This window comes from Cyanistes caeruleus, chromosome 3, assembly GCF_971803275.1.
Source record: "Cyanistes caeruleus chromosome 3, bCyaCae1.hap1.1, whole genome shotgun sequence".
NCBI classification, from domain to species: domain Eukaryota; kingdom Metazoa; phylum Chordata; class Aves; order Passeriformes; family Paridae; genus Cyanistes; species Cyanistes caeruleus.
The window spans coordinates 72323507-72341113 of NC_141703.1; the positions used below are offsets into that span (position 1 = coordinate 72323507).

Here is a 17607-nt window from a genome sequence, read left to right on the forward strand (position 1 = left end):
TTTCTGCAGAGTTGGCCTCTCCAGTCACCTCCTCTTCTGGAGGTTGTCCAGCTCTCCCATATTTCTTCCTCCATAGCATTGTTTACTCCCCTCCTCAGCAAAACTCAGCAGTTTTGACAAATGATCTTTCCTTCCACAACTCAAGTTCACTCATTTAAGGAGTCCTTTTCAATCCTGTATTTCTCGTGCTGGCTGACAGCTCCCCTCTGAGTAGGAGCAAACTAGTGCTTATTAACTTTCTAAAATGCTTTTCAAAACATTTCAGGACCAGGAATCAACACAAATCTCACAAGTGATTGGATGGAGTGATTTGATTTTGGCCCATGATTCACTAAGAACAAATCCCTTTCCATTAGTAAGAACATTTCCCTGTAGAAGCCCAGCATTACTTGTGCTGTATGAGTTTGCAGATGATTAGAACAAGGAAAACTTGTGGATTTTCTGGGTTTTTTCCTCCTGCAAATCTAATCCCAGTAAATTTTAACATTCCTTCTCAAAGCAGCCTTAGCTACAAATGCTTCTCTGGAGTCAGACAACACTAATATTTATAAATGTCTAACTTGTGCACCTTATAGAGAGTGCATACTGTTTTGCCTTTTAAACATACCAGACTTTGAGTTTCTGACCATTATTGTATCTTCTTCAGATCAAATCGCATCCATGGCTTTAAACATAGAATGAGAGAATTCAGAAATGGGAAAGGTCTTCCTAACTGACTGACTCTCACTGCAAATTCAAGCTGCAGTCTTTGGAAAAGAAGAGCCTGACACAAAAGTGATGCCGTTCTTGATACTTATGCAAAGGTTTGCCTTATCTAGGCAAACTTTTATCATATGTGCGCATCAGAAGCAGAGTTTGACTGTGCCATAGTTTCATACTACCTTTAATCTCAACTAACATCTCTTCCATTCTCTTAGTGTTCAAGTCTAACTGCAAGCTAACTAAAGCATCTTAGCACTGCATCCATATTCGATATATTTAATCCACCAGGTCTTTAGACAAGTGTGAAAAGCATCTTTCCGGTGGCATTTCTGAATGCTCCTCCAGAAATGAATTGCCTCTGTGTAGTCCCCAAAGATGCTGGTTAAAGCCAAGCATAGCTCATTTGCATCAGCCCTGTGATTAACGTTTCCTTCCTGTTTCAGCCTCAGACAGGAACTATAATTGTGTCTCACTTGACTGAGTTAATGGCTGTTGGACTTAACATGTTAAGGGAGGGAAGATCACTTCCACACTGGAATTTTTTGGTTTTGCATGCTCAGCAAAAATTTGGCTTGACTGCTCCCAAAATCTAATTTCTCTCCAGAATGATATGAGCAAGCAGTACCTAAACTTTCAGTGCCGCAATAAAAGCAGTAGAAAGAGTAAACACTGAATGCAGAAATAGTCACTTTTATTTTTTTCTGACAGACTTTTATGTGATGCAGCTGTAATAGATCTGATTTTACTTTTACATCTGTTTAACTACACCAAACTCAGTAACTCCCTATCTACCAGCGTATGATTTATGCCCGTGCAAATATGGAGAAAAGCGACAATTCTTAGAATACTGAGAAAGTGCTGCGGGCCAGCAAGCAAAATCTGCTTTTTCTCCAGGGCAGATAGAATTTTGCAAGTCTTGAGTCAATCCAACAGAGATTATTACGATTTCTCTTTGAACAGGACATGAATATCCCTTTGGAATTAAAATGAGCCACATTCGTGATGCTATGCCCCACGGATCAAAGCACTGTGCCTGCCCCAGGCAGCTTCAGGGCCCTTTCTTGACGGAGCAGCTGCCCCAGGAGCTGCAGTGCCAGTTTGTGCTGAAGCCCAGCCAGGTGGCCATGTGCCAGCAGCTGAACGGTACGTTGTCCTCTCACCCCAGCATCTCTCCCCACAGCCTGGCCACCTGGCTCTGCTGCAGAAGGCAAATGTGCCGGGCTGGGGGCGCAGTGGGAAGCGCAGAGGAGCGTGCAGGTGTATCTTCCAGCTGCTCAGGGGACTTTGCAGTGTGGCTCTCACTGATTTGAGTGTGCTGTTGTATATGTGTCATCTTTGTATGTTACATTTTGACAAGCTGCCTGTCAAGTGATTGTTCTAAAATCAGCAAAAGAAAGACAGAATCCCTCCCCTGCAATTTTTGTGAGTGTGTTAGCTGAGCTTCCCTCTGCTGCCCTTGCTGTGGTCTGTAACAAGACAGGGTGGTTTCACAGTTCAAGAGTCAAGGCTTGACTTTGGCACAGAATTCCCATGCAACATTTGGCAGCATCCTTTATCCCAATAAGGTGCTTAGGACTACACACCTACCTCACTGGGACCTCACTGGGACCCTCAAGTGGCAAAGTCTAGGCAGGTACATGGGTGTCTAGATGAGGTGGGCGAATAGAATTTTATTTCAGTGCTCTTTGAGTAAAATAAAGAAAGCAATACTTTCTTGTGCCTTTGGCCTTGATGCTGCAAAAATACGAGCACCTGCTCTCCGTTTTGCACTTTGTTGTCAACAACATGATGACTGTGCTCTGCTCATGATAAAACAAATAAGGAGATAGTGACAGGATTGGGCAATTAGACTTAGGGCAAGGATACATTCCATGGTGTTTTTTTGTTGTTCTTAACACACTACCATACTCAGCTCAATTAGGAACTCTGCCCTACATTACCATTAACAACCATATCATAGAATAAATAACATCCACACTGTTATCTTGGGTGCTCCCCAGTACCCAAGATCTCCCACAATATATGAATAGAATCCATTGGAAATGGTTTTAGAAATTAAATACAGTGAAGCTATACCAGAGTCCATTACAAATTATTCTGGAAATTGATTACATTTTATATAAATTAATTTCCTTTCCACATGCATTCATCCACCCCCTTCCCAGTAATTTGTATCATATATTACTTCATGGCATATTTTAAGAGTGAGGCAATCTTGCAAAGGGGTGTAATTAGGTTTACAGGCCCTGCTTTGGCAGCTGATGTTGACTGGCAAAAGAAAATAGAAATGCAAATCAGGCCTGTAGAGTTCTAATGCAGATGTGTTATCATCGGTGATGTGCAAGCTGCAGGAGTGGAGTGAGCCTGGCTAGGGGCAGCAGAAGCCTGGGGCAGCCTGCAGGTCATGCATAGGGACTGTGCTAAATGGGAGGAAGACTTTTAGTCCATTCACCTTTCCTTCTTTTCATCAGACAAAACCTGTTAAAGGAATGTATAGGTGTAACTGCTTGCAAAGCAGGTTATCTCACATACAGCACTGCTCCTTGTGCTTTTCCTAAGTGTTCTGGGTTTGGAAAATGGCAGAAATTACCTGCATGCAAGCCAAGGCTATGATCTAGCTTTTGATCTTCAAATCAGCAAGCCAAAATCTGTGTTGGGTACCCACTGAGCACACTGCCACATACAGAGCGCATTTACAGAGAGCAGTATCTGTAATCCCACACTTCACTACCACATACTGTGCTGTCCTCCGTCCCATCATCTCCCTGCAGCAGGATGCCACTGTGCTGGACATGCTGTCCCTTCTGGAGGCAGCAAGGAGCAGCTGCCCAGCTCCACCACTGTGCACCATGGTTAGACAGCAGTGCAGGCGCTGACAGGCAGGCATGACTGACAGCTGGCCCTCATGTCACCAAATGTGGTGGTGTAATTGCATCAGCTGTCTTGGCAGGATGGTTTTAAAAGTACAGGAGAATTTTCTATGTGGAAGAAATTGAGTGTTTCTGTTGCCTCTGCTGTAACCTTTCAGCTTGTAACAGGAATGGTCACCTACCAGTTAAACATAGCCATTAAATTATGCTCATGAACACAATGTTAAATAGAGCTGAAGATTAGTTTGAAGGAGAGGAAATGCCATTTCCATGGCTAGGACACTAACTATGAATAGACATTCCCTTCATATAAAATATGAGGAGAAGAGGTGGCTGCTGTGAGCTCTGACCAAAATTTTCCAGAAAACTGGTATTACTTTTTTTCTGATTATGGCTTAGAATAATCCACCAGAACAAGGCCATGAGGTTTTTGTATGGAAGTACATCTGCAGAGCAGTAATTGACATCTGTCCTGGCTGAGAGGAGTCTGGCTTTCTCCTAGTATTATAACTTTGCACAGGTTCTAGGAAGGAAAGTGTGCATCCACCCCTTCTCATCTCCTCTTCAGCTTAAGACTTCTCAACACCCCAAAAAGGGGATATGAAAAGGAGGAGTTTTCCTGTTTTTCATGTTAATGTTTTTTTTCCATATTTTTCAATGTTAATTTTTAAAAACATTTTAGTGTTCTTTAACATGTTAATTTTAACAGAACATTTCATTGCCACACATCAGTTGCTGGTTTCTGCCCTGATATGCTGAAGAACACTGGCTAAGATTTCCTTCCTGTCCCAGGAGAGAGCTGCAGTTAGTTGCAGAGACCCCTTGTTCACATACTCAGTTTGAGACATGGCTGTTAAGAGGGGAACAATCAGTAAGAGACTGAGAAGAGTTCCTAATTTTAAGACTTTTTTTATTCACTTCTGCTATTCTTTGTTCTCCAAAATAACATCTTAATTTTTGCTTCCACTGAGATATATGGGGTTTACAGAAAAAAAACCCCGGTATGTATTTGCCATTGTGTCACTAGAATGCTGGCAAACCTTAGTTTGTGAAGCAAACCATATTCAGGTGTTAATATTCAGCTCATCTGAAGGAAAAAAAAATGTCATTTTGAAAGTTACAGGTCAATTGTGTTCTCCCAAAATATGATGTGTCAAGTAAAACCTTAGACGCTGCCAGACTTACATTTCTTGAAGCTTTGGACTACTTACAATGTATATCCTCATTATTTTTTATGAAAAGCATTTTTATTCAGGCTTTCACATTCATATGTTCACATTTTGAGTTAAACTGTAACTTTTCATCCTGTAAGCATCTAATGAAAAGACTTCCACCCATTCCCAAAGGGAGCATGATTTGGGATGGAATGATGTATACTGAAAATCACTCATTGAGCTGAAAACCCAATTCTAATAAAGTATAGGAGAAAATAAAATATTGGAGAGAAAAATCTGGTATTGTACCACAATCCTTAATTCTGCAAGCCTTGGTTCTGGCCTGCACAACAGCAGAAAGTAAAATGTTTGGAAGAACCAGCTGATTAAAATGTGTATGGGGTAGGCAAGCAACTAAATCAATGCTGAATGGCTTAGAAAACACCTCAGAAAGGAAAAATATATCAGAATAAGTTTTACCCGGTTAGCACTACTGTCATAAACAGTCCACACTCCTTTTCCCTTTAGCAGTAATCCATGCTGTTAAGATTTCACACTGGTTGATGCTGAGAAAGGTCATATTAAAAAAAAAACCTTTTTGTGTCCCTATAGCAGTATTTCCTTCTGTCCACACTCAAGAAACAAGAGTTTCAGTTAGTACACCTCTGTCGATACCTCATGAAATGTTACAATGAAGACAAGCAGAGCCCAGCAGTGTGCCAGCAGCATGCTGAAATGCCATCTGGAAGGCATTGATTAAAGGGCAGGCACCGTCCCTGGGCCATGGTTGGCAAATGCTTGGAGTGAGGACACTGATGATACTCCTGCGCTGTGGAGTATCAAGAGAGCAAAGGCAGTGGCTTTTCCTGGTCTGAAAATGCCTCAGCCCATTAGTTGATTCTCTGGTGTTACTTGTGGGGAGTCTCCCACACTGTCAGGAGAGCTAGGATGGCCCTGGACAGCATGCTGAGGTGGGGGCAGTGGATTTGCACCTGCAGGTGGAAAACAAGTTATTTAGCAGAGTACAGCTCTGTGTGAAGTCAGCAGGCTGAGGTTTGCTATCCTGCACTTGGTGAAGAGTGCTGACCTTGCTCCAGCAGTGCAGGGCAGATCCTGGTGATACTCTTCAGGGCATGAGTAAGGCAACACGTTCTACACACATACACACACAGAGGTATGTACATCGTGGATTAGGTTTAGCTGGATGCAAGGAGTTGGTTGAGTTCATGACATTTTTTTCCTTTGAAACCATAGCAACCACCAAAACCCAAATACTGGAACTAGAATTTAAATGCATTTCTTGTAATAAACACCTTTCTCTTTCCCCAGACTTAAGCCAAAAGTCATTTAAAAGGAAAAGATCTATCATAAATTGGGCTTTTTGGCGTGGCCCAGGCACTCACTTGGACAATGCACCCCTCTCCTCAACATCTGCTGCTCCTGGGAAGCTCTTTGGCCTCTTACTAACAACCATCTGTGAGGATGACAACCTGCCCAAACCCCTCTTGGTGAGTCCCAGGCTCAGGGTTGGGTCTTAGAGTGGTGGAATTTCTCTGTGTAGTAAATGAGGATATGTCTGTAAATGAGACATTGAAATTACCCAAGCAAAGAAACCAGAAAGGTTTCCATAGGAAAACCTCATTTTTGGTTCCCAGCAAGAACTTTGTTTTTTAACATCTACTGTGGTCAAGCCCTGTTAATAACAGCTTGAGAAATGTATATGATCAGTCTGCTGCTCTGGGCTATTTCTCCTTTATAGCCCATGCTATAAGGCTGGTTTCCTAATCCTCACTTGCACCATGTAAATAAATGCCACATTCACACATACTTTTTAAACCACTCCCAAGATTTCTGTAAAATCCCCACATCCACAAATGTCTCATCTACTGTCCCATATAGGCAGCCCACGCATGTATAAAAATGCCACTTGCCCATAGCTAGGCAATTGCAGAGCCTTTCTTGAAGTCATTCCAGGGCAGGCAACCACTCTTGAGTCCTCATTTTTGGTCTGACAGCACCACTGCAAAAATAGGTGGGAGTGTGGAGGCTACAGTAGCATCTTTTCATCCTGTCTTGAGGGAGCTCTGGTGCTGTGGGTGCCTCTCAAAACCAGCCTAGGATCATGAAAAAGGTTGTCCTAGAGCCCATTCCTAGGCATAATTAAGGCATGGATATGGCATTTTTGGTCATTAGAGGGCCATGTCAGTACAGCAAATAAAGTATTTATGGAGTGTGATTGAGCCCTGCAGGATTGGGCCCTTCATCCTAGCAACCTGACTTCAGGCTGGAAGAAATTGCCAGTACCCCACTGAAATCATGAGGTCACACCAGTTTACAGGAAGAGATGCTTTGTCTCCTAAGCTGGTGCTTGATGTGCTGCTTTATCACTGCCTGAATAGTGAATCATACCAGGATTTTTCAGGTCTATTAATAGTGTTTTCTTCTGAGGGAGAAGTGTGCATTTTCATTATTCAGGTTATTTAAATAAGCCTTCCAGAGATGGACTCTGTATGACTATGATCACCTGATCCCTCCTTCTCTCTGTTTAAGGGATGAGCCAATGCTGCATTTCAAAAATTTCTCCAAAACATAAATATTAGTAATTTTTTATTTGAAAAAATCCCTGGAGTTACTAAACATAGAATCACAGCTTGGTAGACTTCGTGCTTTGAATTTTAAACATTGTGTTTATGCCACAAAATATAACTTACTTCTGAATTCATGCAGCATCTCCAGAGAATAGAATACTGGGGGACTGAATGGGATTTACCTGCAAGAGAAAGAAAATATCAGGGATGAATGCTGCAGGTGTGCTGGATAACTGCTTCAGAGCTTCCAGCTTGCTTTCACAGCTGAAGGGTTCTCTTTTAGCCATTGCCACACTGAGTTAACTTGCACCGTAGCTTCATTCATGTAATTTCATCTGGGTTTTTTGGTTTAATAGGGGCTTCCCATTTTTATCTCCTGAATACTTTGTTCAAAATGTGTTTTCAAAGACGTTGTTCATGTGCTAGCATCCTGTGCTGTGGGACTCAGCCTGTTTTGAGGGGAGAGCTCTAAATTCCTGCAAAGAGAATGAAAATGCTGCCATGAGTCCTGCTGCCATGAAGGTGCTCCTCCAAAGCATCTGCACTTACATGAATTCTTGATCTTGGATTTCTGTAAGAATGAGAAAGAAACATTAAAGAATACAAGCAAAAGTAATAACTTCCATTAGACTTACTTGCACTGCTGTGTGTCAGGAAGACCTACCTTACAGCCCAGACTAGGATAGTCCCCAAACTCCATTCCTTACCCATTCCTGTTCACTAACTCAGTTTAGTGATGATAGACCTGTGTCCCAGGACCCCCGTGTCGCTTTTCTTGGCATCATTTTGGATAACTTGGTCCTCAGGCCACTATGTGCATACACATAATCCCAGAGACTGTCTGCACGTGTTTCCCCTTTCAAAGAGAAAAACCTGACAAATTCTACATTGCTTGGAGCAGGCCTGCAAGAGTTGACCTGCATGTCTGAGATATGGCCCACAGGAGACTGCAGAGAACTGAGCATCTGGCAAACATCCTAAACATATTATCTTAGAAGAAGTTTCAGCAGTTCCTTTTCTTCTTGCTTCTATTATTTAACAGAAAAAACTCAGTCCCTCCTGTTATTTTAAAAGCTAGGCAGGAATCTGCTTGTTTTCCCTTCTCTGTAATAAGCTGCCTACTTGTTTAATCATATGCAGCCTCATTGGCTTCAGGGGAGCCACAAGGTGAGCTTTATCCCCCTTGGAATGACCTCCCAAGCAGGAGCACCTTGCCTCAGAGTTGGTTCTGCTGACAGCCCTGAGCTGCTTGCAGAGTCTGATACCACTCACAAGTAGCAAAGGGGGTAAAAACCTGGCTCTGATCTGCTGTAGAAGTGCAGATATATATTAACAAACAAAGCACTTTCTAGTTTAGATAAAAATCTAATTTTTTTCAGATATCAGCAGTGAAACAGAATTCTGTCTGTGGTTGGTGAGAACAGTAACTACAGTGATGAGCAGTGAGGGTCTCATATCTTCCTGCAAAGTAGTGTCTGGCTGAGGCCACTGTCAAATGCAAAGCTTTGAGTTAGATAGACCACTCTCCTTTTCCCATACTCCACAGCATTTATGTATTTAAATAACTTGGCTGAAACTTGCATAGGTCCTGGAAGGTCATGCAGAAAGTTAATGCTCAGCAGTGGCAGCACAGTATTTCTGAGGGGATATTTTCCAAAATGAGAGCCCCAAATCACAGCTTTGCTGGGCAGTTTGGCATGGTTTGGAGGGCGAGCCTTGACTTGTGTTTGATTTCTGATGTTTTTTAGGACTAAAAGGTTTTCAGCTGTGGCAAAAATGGCAAAACTACATTTTAGTGTCACTGGAGAATAAAATATATTTATGAGAAATCCTCTTTGCCTTTTTAATTTTTTTAGGACATGCTTTCCCTCCTTTACCAAGAGGGGCCTTCCACCAAGGGTATTTTCAGGCGCTCTGGAAGTGCAAAAACATTCAAAGAGCTAAAAGAGAAGCTTGATTCAGGCACTGAAGTGGACCTGGCCCGTGAATCCATATTTGTGACAGCATCTTTGTTTAAGGTATGTGAGGAACGTTCCTGACTCCCTTTTTGGGTGAGAGCAGCACAGATCCTGTGCACAGCCAGGGAGGGCTTTCCTCCAGAGACAGGCCCAAGGAGGAATTGGTGGATTTAATTAACAAGAATGGGCTGGCACATAAACCTTGTGAGGATCTCCAAAGGAGGCTACCACTGAACAAGGAGGAGGAAGAGGAGTAGCCAGTCTGTTTTACTGACAGCTTTCTTGAGGTCTCTGCTACAGCCTGGGCCTGTTACCCTCTGCATATGAAATACTAAAAGGCATGTTTGCAGACTTGTCTCCTTACACATCAGTACTGCCCTACACTGCAGATCCTAGTGAGTTTATAGTGTTGCCATAAATATTTGGATTATTTTTTCCATGCATTATCTTTTGTTACAGTCTTGTTTGTCAAAACCAATGCAAAAAAAACATCATAGCTTCCATCACCCTAGCTATTTTGGAAAGCTAGGATTTGGCCTTCTTCCTAAAATTCCTACAACAATTTCCATGCCCATGGCTGAGGTGTTAGGAAAGAGGAATGGCAAGACCATCAGTGACTAGTTTAAGTACTCCATTGATTAGGGGAAGGAATGTAGGGGTGCCTTGGAGTTCTTATGATCTGGAGGTATTTGAGCTTGTCAGCTGAGGAGAAGAAACAGGGACTACAGATGAAGTTAAGTGATAAGTAAAAACAGACATTATGCAACATCAAAATAACTGGTCTCACTGCAGATTTTTTAGTTCAGCAATATCACATGAAGCATTCAAATAGCTCTGTTTTGACAGGAAAATTCAGAGAAAGGCTGGAAAATATTCACTTTAAGCATAATCTAAAGTGCCTCTATCTCCGATGATTTTCTTCTGATTTTGGTGGTTGTGTGTAACAATACTTGCCAGCAAGTGCTGTCCCATGGATACATCCTCTTGTATCTGTGTATCTTATTCCTACTCCCTCACTTGCCCCAGAACAGCTGCTCCTATGTTTTGTTCTTCTTTTCTCTTGATAAGGATTTTCTTCGCAACATCCCAGGCAGTATTTTATCATCCCAGCTGTGTGATAAGTGGGTCTCTGTGCTGGATCAAGGAAATAATGAAGAGAAGATAAAAAGCATCCAAAGGTAGTTATTTATTTTCTCTACATTCTTTTCCTATAAATGTACATCCCAGAGTGCAGAACCACAAATATTCAACTTACAATTATATTTTTTTAATACAAACATCTCTTTGACACCCTTCCTGATTTAATTAGTGGACCATGTTACCCTATTTCTACGTTTCCATTATCATGACTTGTGTTTATCTATGCAAAGTGGTCACTAATGTGAAGAATTCTATTTTTATATGTTTTCAGGTTAATTGAGCATCTCCCCAGAGCTAATGTTGTTCTCTTACGTTACATCTTTGGAGTGTTGCGTGGGATAGAAATGCGATCTGAAGAGAACCAGATGAATGCATTTAATCTGGCTGTCTGCATTGCACCTAGCCTGCTCTGGCCTCCTGTTTCCTCCACTCCTGATATAGAAAGTGAATATATTAAAAAGGTAAGAAACACTTTGGTGTAGCAGAGAACCATACCAGCCTTCATCCTATTCAATCAGGCCGTTGGCTACAAGCATGAGAACATTCAGTACCTCTTCAGATCAGGACTTGTCCTCTTGTCAGGGCTCCAGCAACATTCATCAATCCATTCCCATAATCTTCCTGGAAGAAGAGGAGAGAGGTCATAAAGCAATGCCCAGTGTATCAGCAACATGCTTCTCTGGTTGTGGTGACCTCAGAACAGAAGAGTAGAATGGAAAAGATGTTTACAAGGATGTATAACAGGACAGTTTCTCAGGCCCAGGAGACTGAGAGAGTAGTTTCTGGCTGCCTTCATGGGTGACAGTTTGCTCCTGTTCTTCATCTGTATGGTGAGCTTGTCATGGGTTGAACAATAGAGGATCTGACATCTCTCTCCCATTGTTTTGTTGCAGATTTCTAGTCTGGTACAGTTCCTCATTGAGAATTGCTGCAGGATTTTTGGAGATGAAATTACCTCCCTCTTTGGAGAAATACTGATGACATGCAAGAGAGAGAACAGCTCAGGTAATGCAGACTAATGTTTTGATTCCATTAAGACAACTGAACTCAGCCAGGCAAAAGATTGGTATATTCCATGGAAGAATGCTGTTCCTTCTTCATGTGGTGTTCCCAGATACTGCTGTTCTCTTTCCCTTCAATTCCCAAAAAAAGTGGTTATAATCACTGATTCAACTTAACCATAGACCTGGATCATACCACAAAATGCTTTCACAAAGACTCTTGCTCCTATACCAGTCATCTGAACCATTACAGTTAAAAAAGGAGGGAGGGGAAACAAAGAAAATAAAATTTAAAAAAAAAAAATCTAGCCAAGGTTTCTTCACAAATCTAGAATTTTTGCATCAGCCTGTGTTTTCCCAAAATATCAGGAGGTCACTGATCAGCAATGGTCATAATACAGCTGTCACACCATTACATTAGGGTTGGAAGTGTCTATTCACTATCAAAAGAGAGAGTTTTTATGGGAAACTAAACTCTCCAGAGTTTTAATGGGATATCCAGGTTTTGCTTCTAGCACAAAAAAATCATGGAACTGGTGACTGAAAGTGTTTGGCAGACTAGTTGATAGAGCTTTCCAGATAATCATTAATGCTTTTTTTTCTCTTCAGCCCTCTGATTTTGCCTGGAGTTTTGTGTCTCTCCTTAAAGTATTTCTAAAGCAGCATTTTTGTAAAATAAATTTTATCACAGGTGGCCTGTACTGAAAGTGGTAATGGCACTTGTGTCAGCATGTCTGACTGAGTCAGGGTGTCTGTTTCAAGCTCCTCATGCTCTGCCTCCAGTGAGATTGGGTGAAATTTGGCCTGCCTCCTCCCCAAGAGTGAAGCACATGGGATCTGCTGTGCTGGGATGTGCTGGCAGTGAGAGCTCAGACCCACGACAGGTTACAGCAGCTGAATGAGCTTTTGGGCAGGCACTGAGGCATGGTGACTGCCTGTGCATGAACTGTGTCTGCTGCAAATGTGAGATAAGGCAGCTTAGCCTAACCCAGAGCAAAAGAGATTTCATGTAATTCCAGTTACTGCAGATACAGGATAGGGCCCAGGTGTGCACTGCTCAGTGCAAATGAGGTGTCTGTTTAAACTGAGCCTAAAACTTCATAGTGTTGCTCTTAAAAATATTGTATTTTCTGGAAGAAGCAGAGGTAAGAAGTATGCCCTGTTCTCTTCATTTGTCTGAAAGAAGGAAAGAAAAGCTAAATGTTGCTTTCAATATCCAATAATGAAAAGAAAAAATGAAATTAATTATCAATTCCATATGTATATATATAGGTATGTAAATTATTGTTTAAAGATGGATTAGCTACTATTACCATGTAAAAAAACCAAACCAAAACTACAGCAAAAACCCCCTAACCCTTATTTGTACCATTATCCTGACTTTATTTCTTGGCTGAACTGTAGCTTAGTACTCACCTCAGCTTCTCCAGTTCAAAATTAAGACAGTAATTTTTAATGAAATTATTAGTACTTTTGCTTGAGGAAAAATTAGTACTTTTGCTCTTTAAAAGGGCTCCTGAAAGTAAAGGACACTTGCCAGAAAGAAGCTGCTTGTCAAGAGGGTGGTTCAGTCACGATGTGTTAACACTTGGTTTGTCCTTGCAGATGTTGCTTCTCTCCATCAGAATGACTCTTCCTATGATAGCCTGGAAAATGAGGCAAATGATGAAGCTGACTCTTCCTCCAGTGACTGGATTAAAACCCGTGATCAGGATAACAGAAGCAGGGAGTCTGTCTTCACTCTGAGCGACGGCGATTCGGAGCAGACGGAGGTGGATGAAATCCAAAGCCAAACCAAACTGAAGCTGGCAATTTCTGCCGACGCGCACCTGAAGTTTTCCCTGCAAGAAAACTCAAATAAGTCTCCCTACTCCAGTGGTTTCCCCTCAGAAGCTACCTCGGGTGCTCCCAAGACTGTGAGGAGGCAGCGGCGCTCGTCTGAGCCTGCGGTTGGCCTCCAGACCTCCAGTTCCGCCCGCGCCGATGCTGGGCGTGAGAAGGCGACGCGCAAAGCCAGCTGTGACGTTGTCCTGTATCCTGAAGACGAGAAGTGTGGCTGCCAGCGCCGGTCGTTGCAGGTGGAAAGGCAAAAGCTCGGCAATCAGAGCTTGCTTATAGGGATTAACATTGGTAAAAGTGACAACACAAACCAAAACGTTGAAAGGAAAGACCTGTCCCATTGTCTCCTGCCTCCAACGCCAGAGGGATTAAATATTTGCTCAGGATTTAGCTCTTTTAGCCAGTCTTCTTCTGGGACATCTCCATCTGTGTCATCAATTTGCTCCCTGGACAGTGCTTTCTCCCAGTTTTCAGACCAGGCTCTGTTTACCTTAAGTGAAACCTCCTGCCCTTTCGATAGCACTTTCCAGTCGCTAAAGAAACACGAGGATGCTGCTGCTGCTGTGGCTGATGACTGTTTGCTTCCGCTCACCACGGTGCCGCCATCTCCACAATCTACTGACACTGGGGCTGAGGAGAGCCTGGTGGGGCCCAGCAGCAGGTCAGCACCCCTGAAACCTACTGATGGAGCTGGCGGCTGTTGCATTAAGCCTGACCTTCAGCCATTGCCTCTGAAAGTCACCAGGGGAGACAGACTTCATGATCAAAGAGGAGGTCTAGAAAAGCATTACAGCAATCCAAAGTTTGAAGAGACTGACCAAAGCTTTTTGCAGAGGAATTTTAATGCTTAAAATAAACACCATAAAGAAAATGCCTTTGGTGTTGATGTGTGTTCATTTTAAGTTTAACATCCAGATTGTTCAAATTTAATTGAGCAGTCCCCAGACTCACGGGTTTTCTTTTTTTAGGAAACTGAGTAATGTTCCAATATAAAGCTTTGCAAGAACATTGTAGGAATAATAGAAATTGCTAAAAGCAAGCAAACAGAAGTCTCCTGAAAATCTGGAAGGGACCCAGGAGGTAACAAAGGCCAGTGTCCTGTTCCCTGACCCGCCAGGGCAGCGGGCTGCCTGCTGGGCCTCTCTCCTTGACCACTCAAGTGTTGAGCCTTGCAGATGTGAGTCCCAGTCCTTTGTGCTTTTGATGTAGCGTGCAAAGTCAGCATAGCTTCCATAACTGTGGTATTATACTACTGTTCTGAAACTGATAAATATTACCTTCATTGTCCTCCAAGGAGTGTGTTGTTTTCTGTATGTTTATGCAGTATGTTCGGTAGGTGTAGTTATTTCTTTTTCACTGCAAAAGAAAGTAAAAAGGAAGCCCAAAAATATGTAAAGGGAAATGCTGAATCTTGTAACTAACACCTTTGCAGCTCTGTGTTTCATTTATTGTGCTTTGTTGGCTGTTCTGTTCATGTTTAAGTTGTGAATAGTTTCTTAACATTGCTGTAAATGGCATTATGTATTATTGCAAGCAGAACACATGTAATTTTATTATGCAACATCTAAAACATAAAACCACAGAATGGATTGGGTTGGAAAGGACCTTAAAGATCATCCAGTTCCAACCCCCTGCCATAGAGACAGGGACACCTTCCACTAGACTAGGTTGCTCAGAGCCCCATCCAACCCAGCCTTGAATCCTTCCAGGGATGGAGCATCCATAACTTCATGGGGCAGGCTGTTTTAGTGCTTTACCACTCTCTGAGTAGAATTTCTTTCTAATCTAATTCTGCTCTCTTTTAGTTTAAAAACTTTGCCCCTTGTCCTGCCACTATCTGCCCATATAAAAAAATCATCTCCCTTCCTTTTATAAGTCCCATTAAGGTAGTGGAAGGCCTAAATGAGGTCTTTTTGAAGCCTCTTCTTCTCCAGACTTAACAATCCCAGTCCTCAGCATTTCCACACAGAAGAGTTTTTCCATTCCTCTAATGTTCTTTATGGTCCTCCTCTGTACTAACTCCAGCAGGTCCATGTGCTCCCTGTGCTGGGACCCCAGAGCTGCTGCAGCCCTGCAGGTGGGGTCTGAGCAGAGCAGAGGGGCAGAATCCCCTCCCTGGCCCTGCTGCCCACGCTGCTCTGGATGCAGCCCAGGACACCTTTGGCTTTCTGGGCTGGGTGTGCACACTGACAGCTCATGGCCAGCCTCTCACCCACCAGCACCACCAAGTCCTTCTCAGCACAGCTGCTCTCAGTGAGTTCTTCTCCCAGTCTGTACCTGTGTCTGGGCTTGTCCCACCCAGGGCAAGGTGCAGAACCTTGCACTTAGACTTGTTGAACTTCCTGAGGTTCTCATGGGCCCACTTCTCAAGTTTGTCCAGGTCCCTCTGGGTGGCATCCCATCCTTCTGTTGTGTCAACTGCACGTCTCAGCATCCTGTCACCTACCAACCTGCCGAGGGTGCACTCAGTCTGTCTGTGTCATACATCATATAATATATTAGAGTAATGCATTATCTAAATGCTTTGAGTTTGTATAATATATCCTGTTAAATTTTGCTATTATATATGTTCTGAAAAAAATGTGTATTTTTGTACTTGCAAAAAGACTGCTGCTAATTTTACAAGTTCTGTTTTGTTGTTATGGCACTGGTACTGATGTGTATGCATTCAATGCTATATATTAAATATTATTTGTTATGTCATAAATTCAGTTTATATTCTGTGGAATTTTTTTATATGTCAGTTCTACAAGCTATTGCTGAAGCAGCAGGAGTCCCAGTGATGCCACTGAAAATCCTGTGTGAGAAAGGACTGAAGCACCTCCACTTTGGGTGGCATCATTCCTATGGCATGCCGTCATCCTGTTGACTTTTGGAAATTCTAGTGATTCTCAAACAAGAATTCCTACCCTTTTTCTCTTCACCTAGTGGCAGGAGGATGTTCTCAGCTAATGGGATTCAGTCAACAATATGGAGGTGAAGAGAGATCTTGTGGGATGATACACAGAAGGATTGGGAGCAAGGAAAGGAGGGGAGTAAACCAATGAATGAGAGTAAATTAATATTACCAGGTTCTTCTTTTTCATATCCAGCTGTTTTAATAAAAACAGTAGTATGCAGAATCTGATCTGTAGCAGTCACCTTCCAAAGGTGTAATACTTTGTATACATTTTGAGACCTGTCATCTAACAGCCCTTCATATACGCCTCCTTCAAAACAAACAAGCAAAAAAAGACTGATTGACATGATGCTATTTTGAAATAAAACAGCTACTCTGCATTTCCATTTCTTTTCAAAGCAGTAAAAAGCGTATTGCTGTGCTGCCAAGATTACACTGAGTAGCAAATACTGATTCATTGCATCAATAATAAAGCTTTAGAAAATCTCTAGTCTCTGCAACATAAATATTCTGTCCTGCAAATGGTATCTTCCTACAAGACATTTATCTCTGCTGTCTGAAGAAAGAGTATATCAAAGTGTGCTTCGATGTGAAGTGAGTTATGTCTCTGGTTTTGAGATGTAGCTAATGCTAGAGTGCTTTCAGCTTTAAATGTATGGCAGACAAGCTGGATGTAGACCCAGCACAATCTGAAATGCACTCCTGTCTTACAAGACATACACCCTGCTGCTGCATGAGGTGTGTTCTGTGACAATCACAAAAAAGAACACTAATGGGAAAAATCACTGCAGTGCCTCTGGGCTGTGAGCACACAGTGCAGGAATTAAACGCTGGGAAGATCCAAAATGGATTGTACTGAACCTTTTTAGAGTGTCAGATACCAATCTGAGCACTGCAGTAAGCATCCCCCTGAGTCTGCTGTGGATCTCCATGGGCTCTGCATCCCCATGGATCTACATGGGCTGCAGGGGCACAACTGCTTCACCAGAGTCTGCACCAGGGGCTGCAGGGGAATCTCAGCTCTGGTGCCTGGAGCACCTCCTGCCCCTCCTCTGCACCAAGCTGGGTGTCTGCAGACCTATCCCTTTCACACATTCTCACTCCTCTCTCCAGCTGCCATTGTGCATTTTTTTGCCTTTCTTAACTCTGTTATCCCAGCTGCTGGTCTCAGCCATGACCAGCAGCAGGACCATCTTGGAGTGGCTGGCATTGGCTTTGTCGGACACAGGAAGCTTCTGACAGCATTTCACACACCCACACCCACACCCATACACATTCTTCTGTAGCACCCCGCTACCAAAACCCTGCCATGTAAATCCAATACATTCTGTGAGAAGGTGGTGGGGTAGGGGTGGCCTTGAGTGCTGACCCCTTCTTCTGCCCTGGCTCCAGCTGAGTGTCCCCCACACATCGTGCTCGCTGTGGGTCACCCGTCCCCATAAACTAGGGTGGCTGC

The 17607-nt window shown here is 42.8% G+C and overlaps 1 protein-coding gene across 1 annotated transcript in view; it reads left to right on the forward strand.

Moving 5' to 3' along the window:
* Positions 1–14123, forward strand: part of ARHGAP20 (Rho GTPase activating protein 20) — a 57935-nt gene extending 43812 nt beyond the window's left edge. Inside the window, 8 exon segments of the mRNA XM_086881896.1 lie at positions 1663–1845; positions 6056–6234; positions 9171–9332; positions 10341–10450; positions 10684–10873; positions 11306–11417; positions 13019–14014; positions 14017–14123. Of these exon segments, the coding sequence (XP_086738022.1) occupies positions 1663–1845; positions 6056–6234; positions 9171–9332; positions 10341–10450; positions 10684–10873; positions 11306–11417; positions 13019–14014; positions 14017–14060 (1976 nt within the window). The 3' untranslated portion in view covers positions 14061–14123.
* Positions 14124–17607: the final 3484 nt, after the last annotated feature.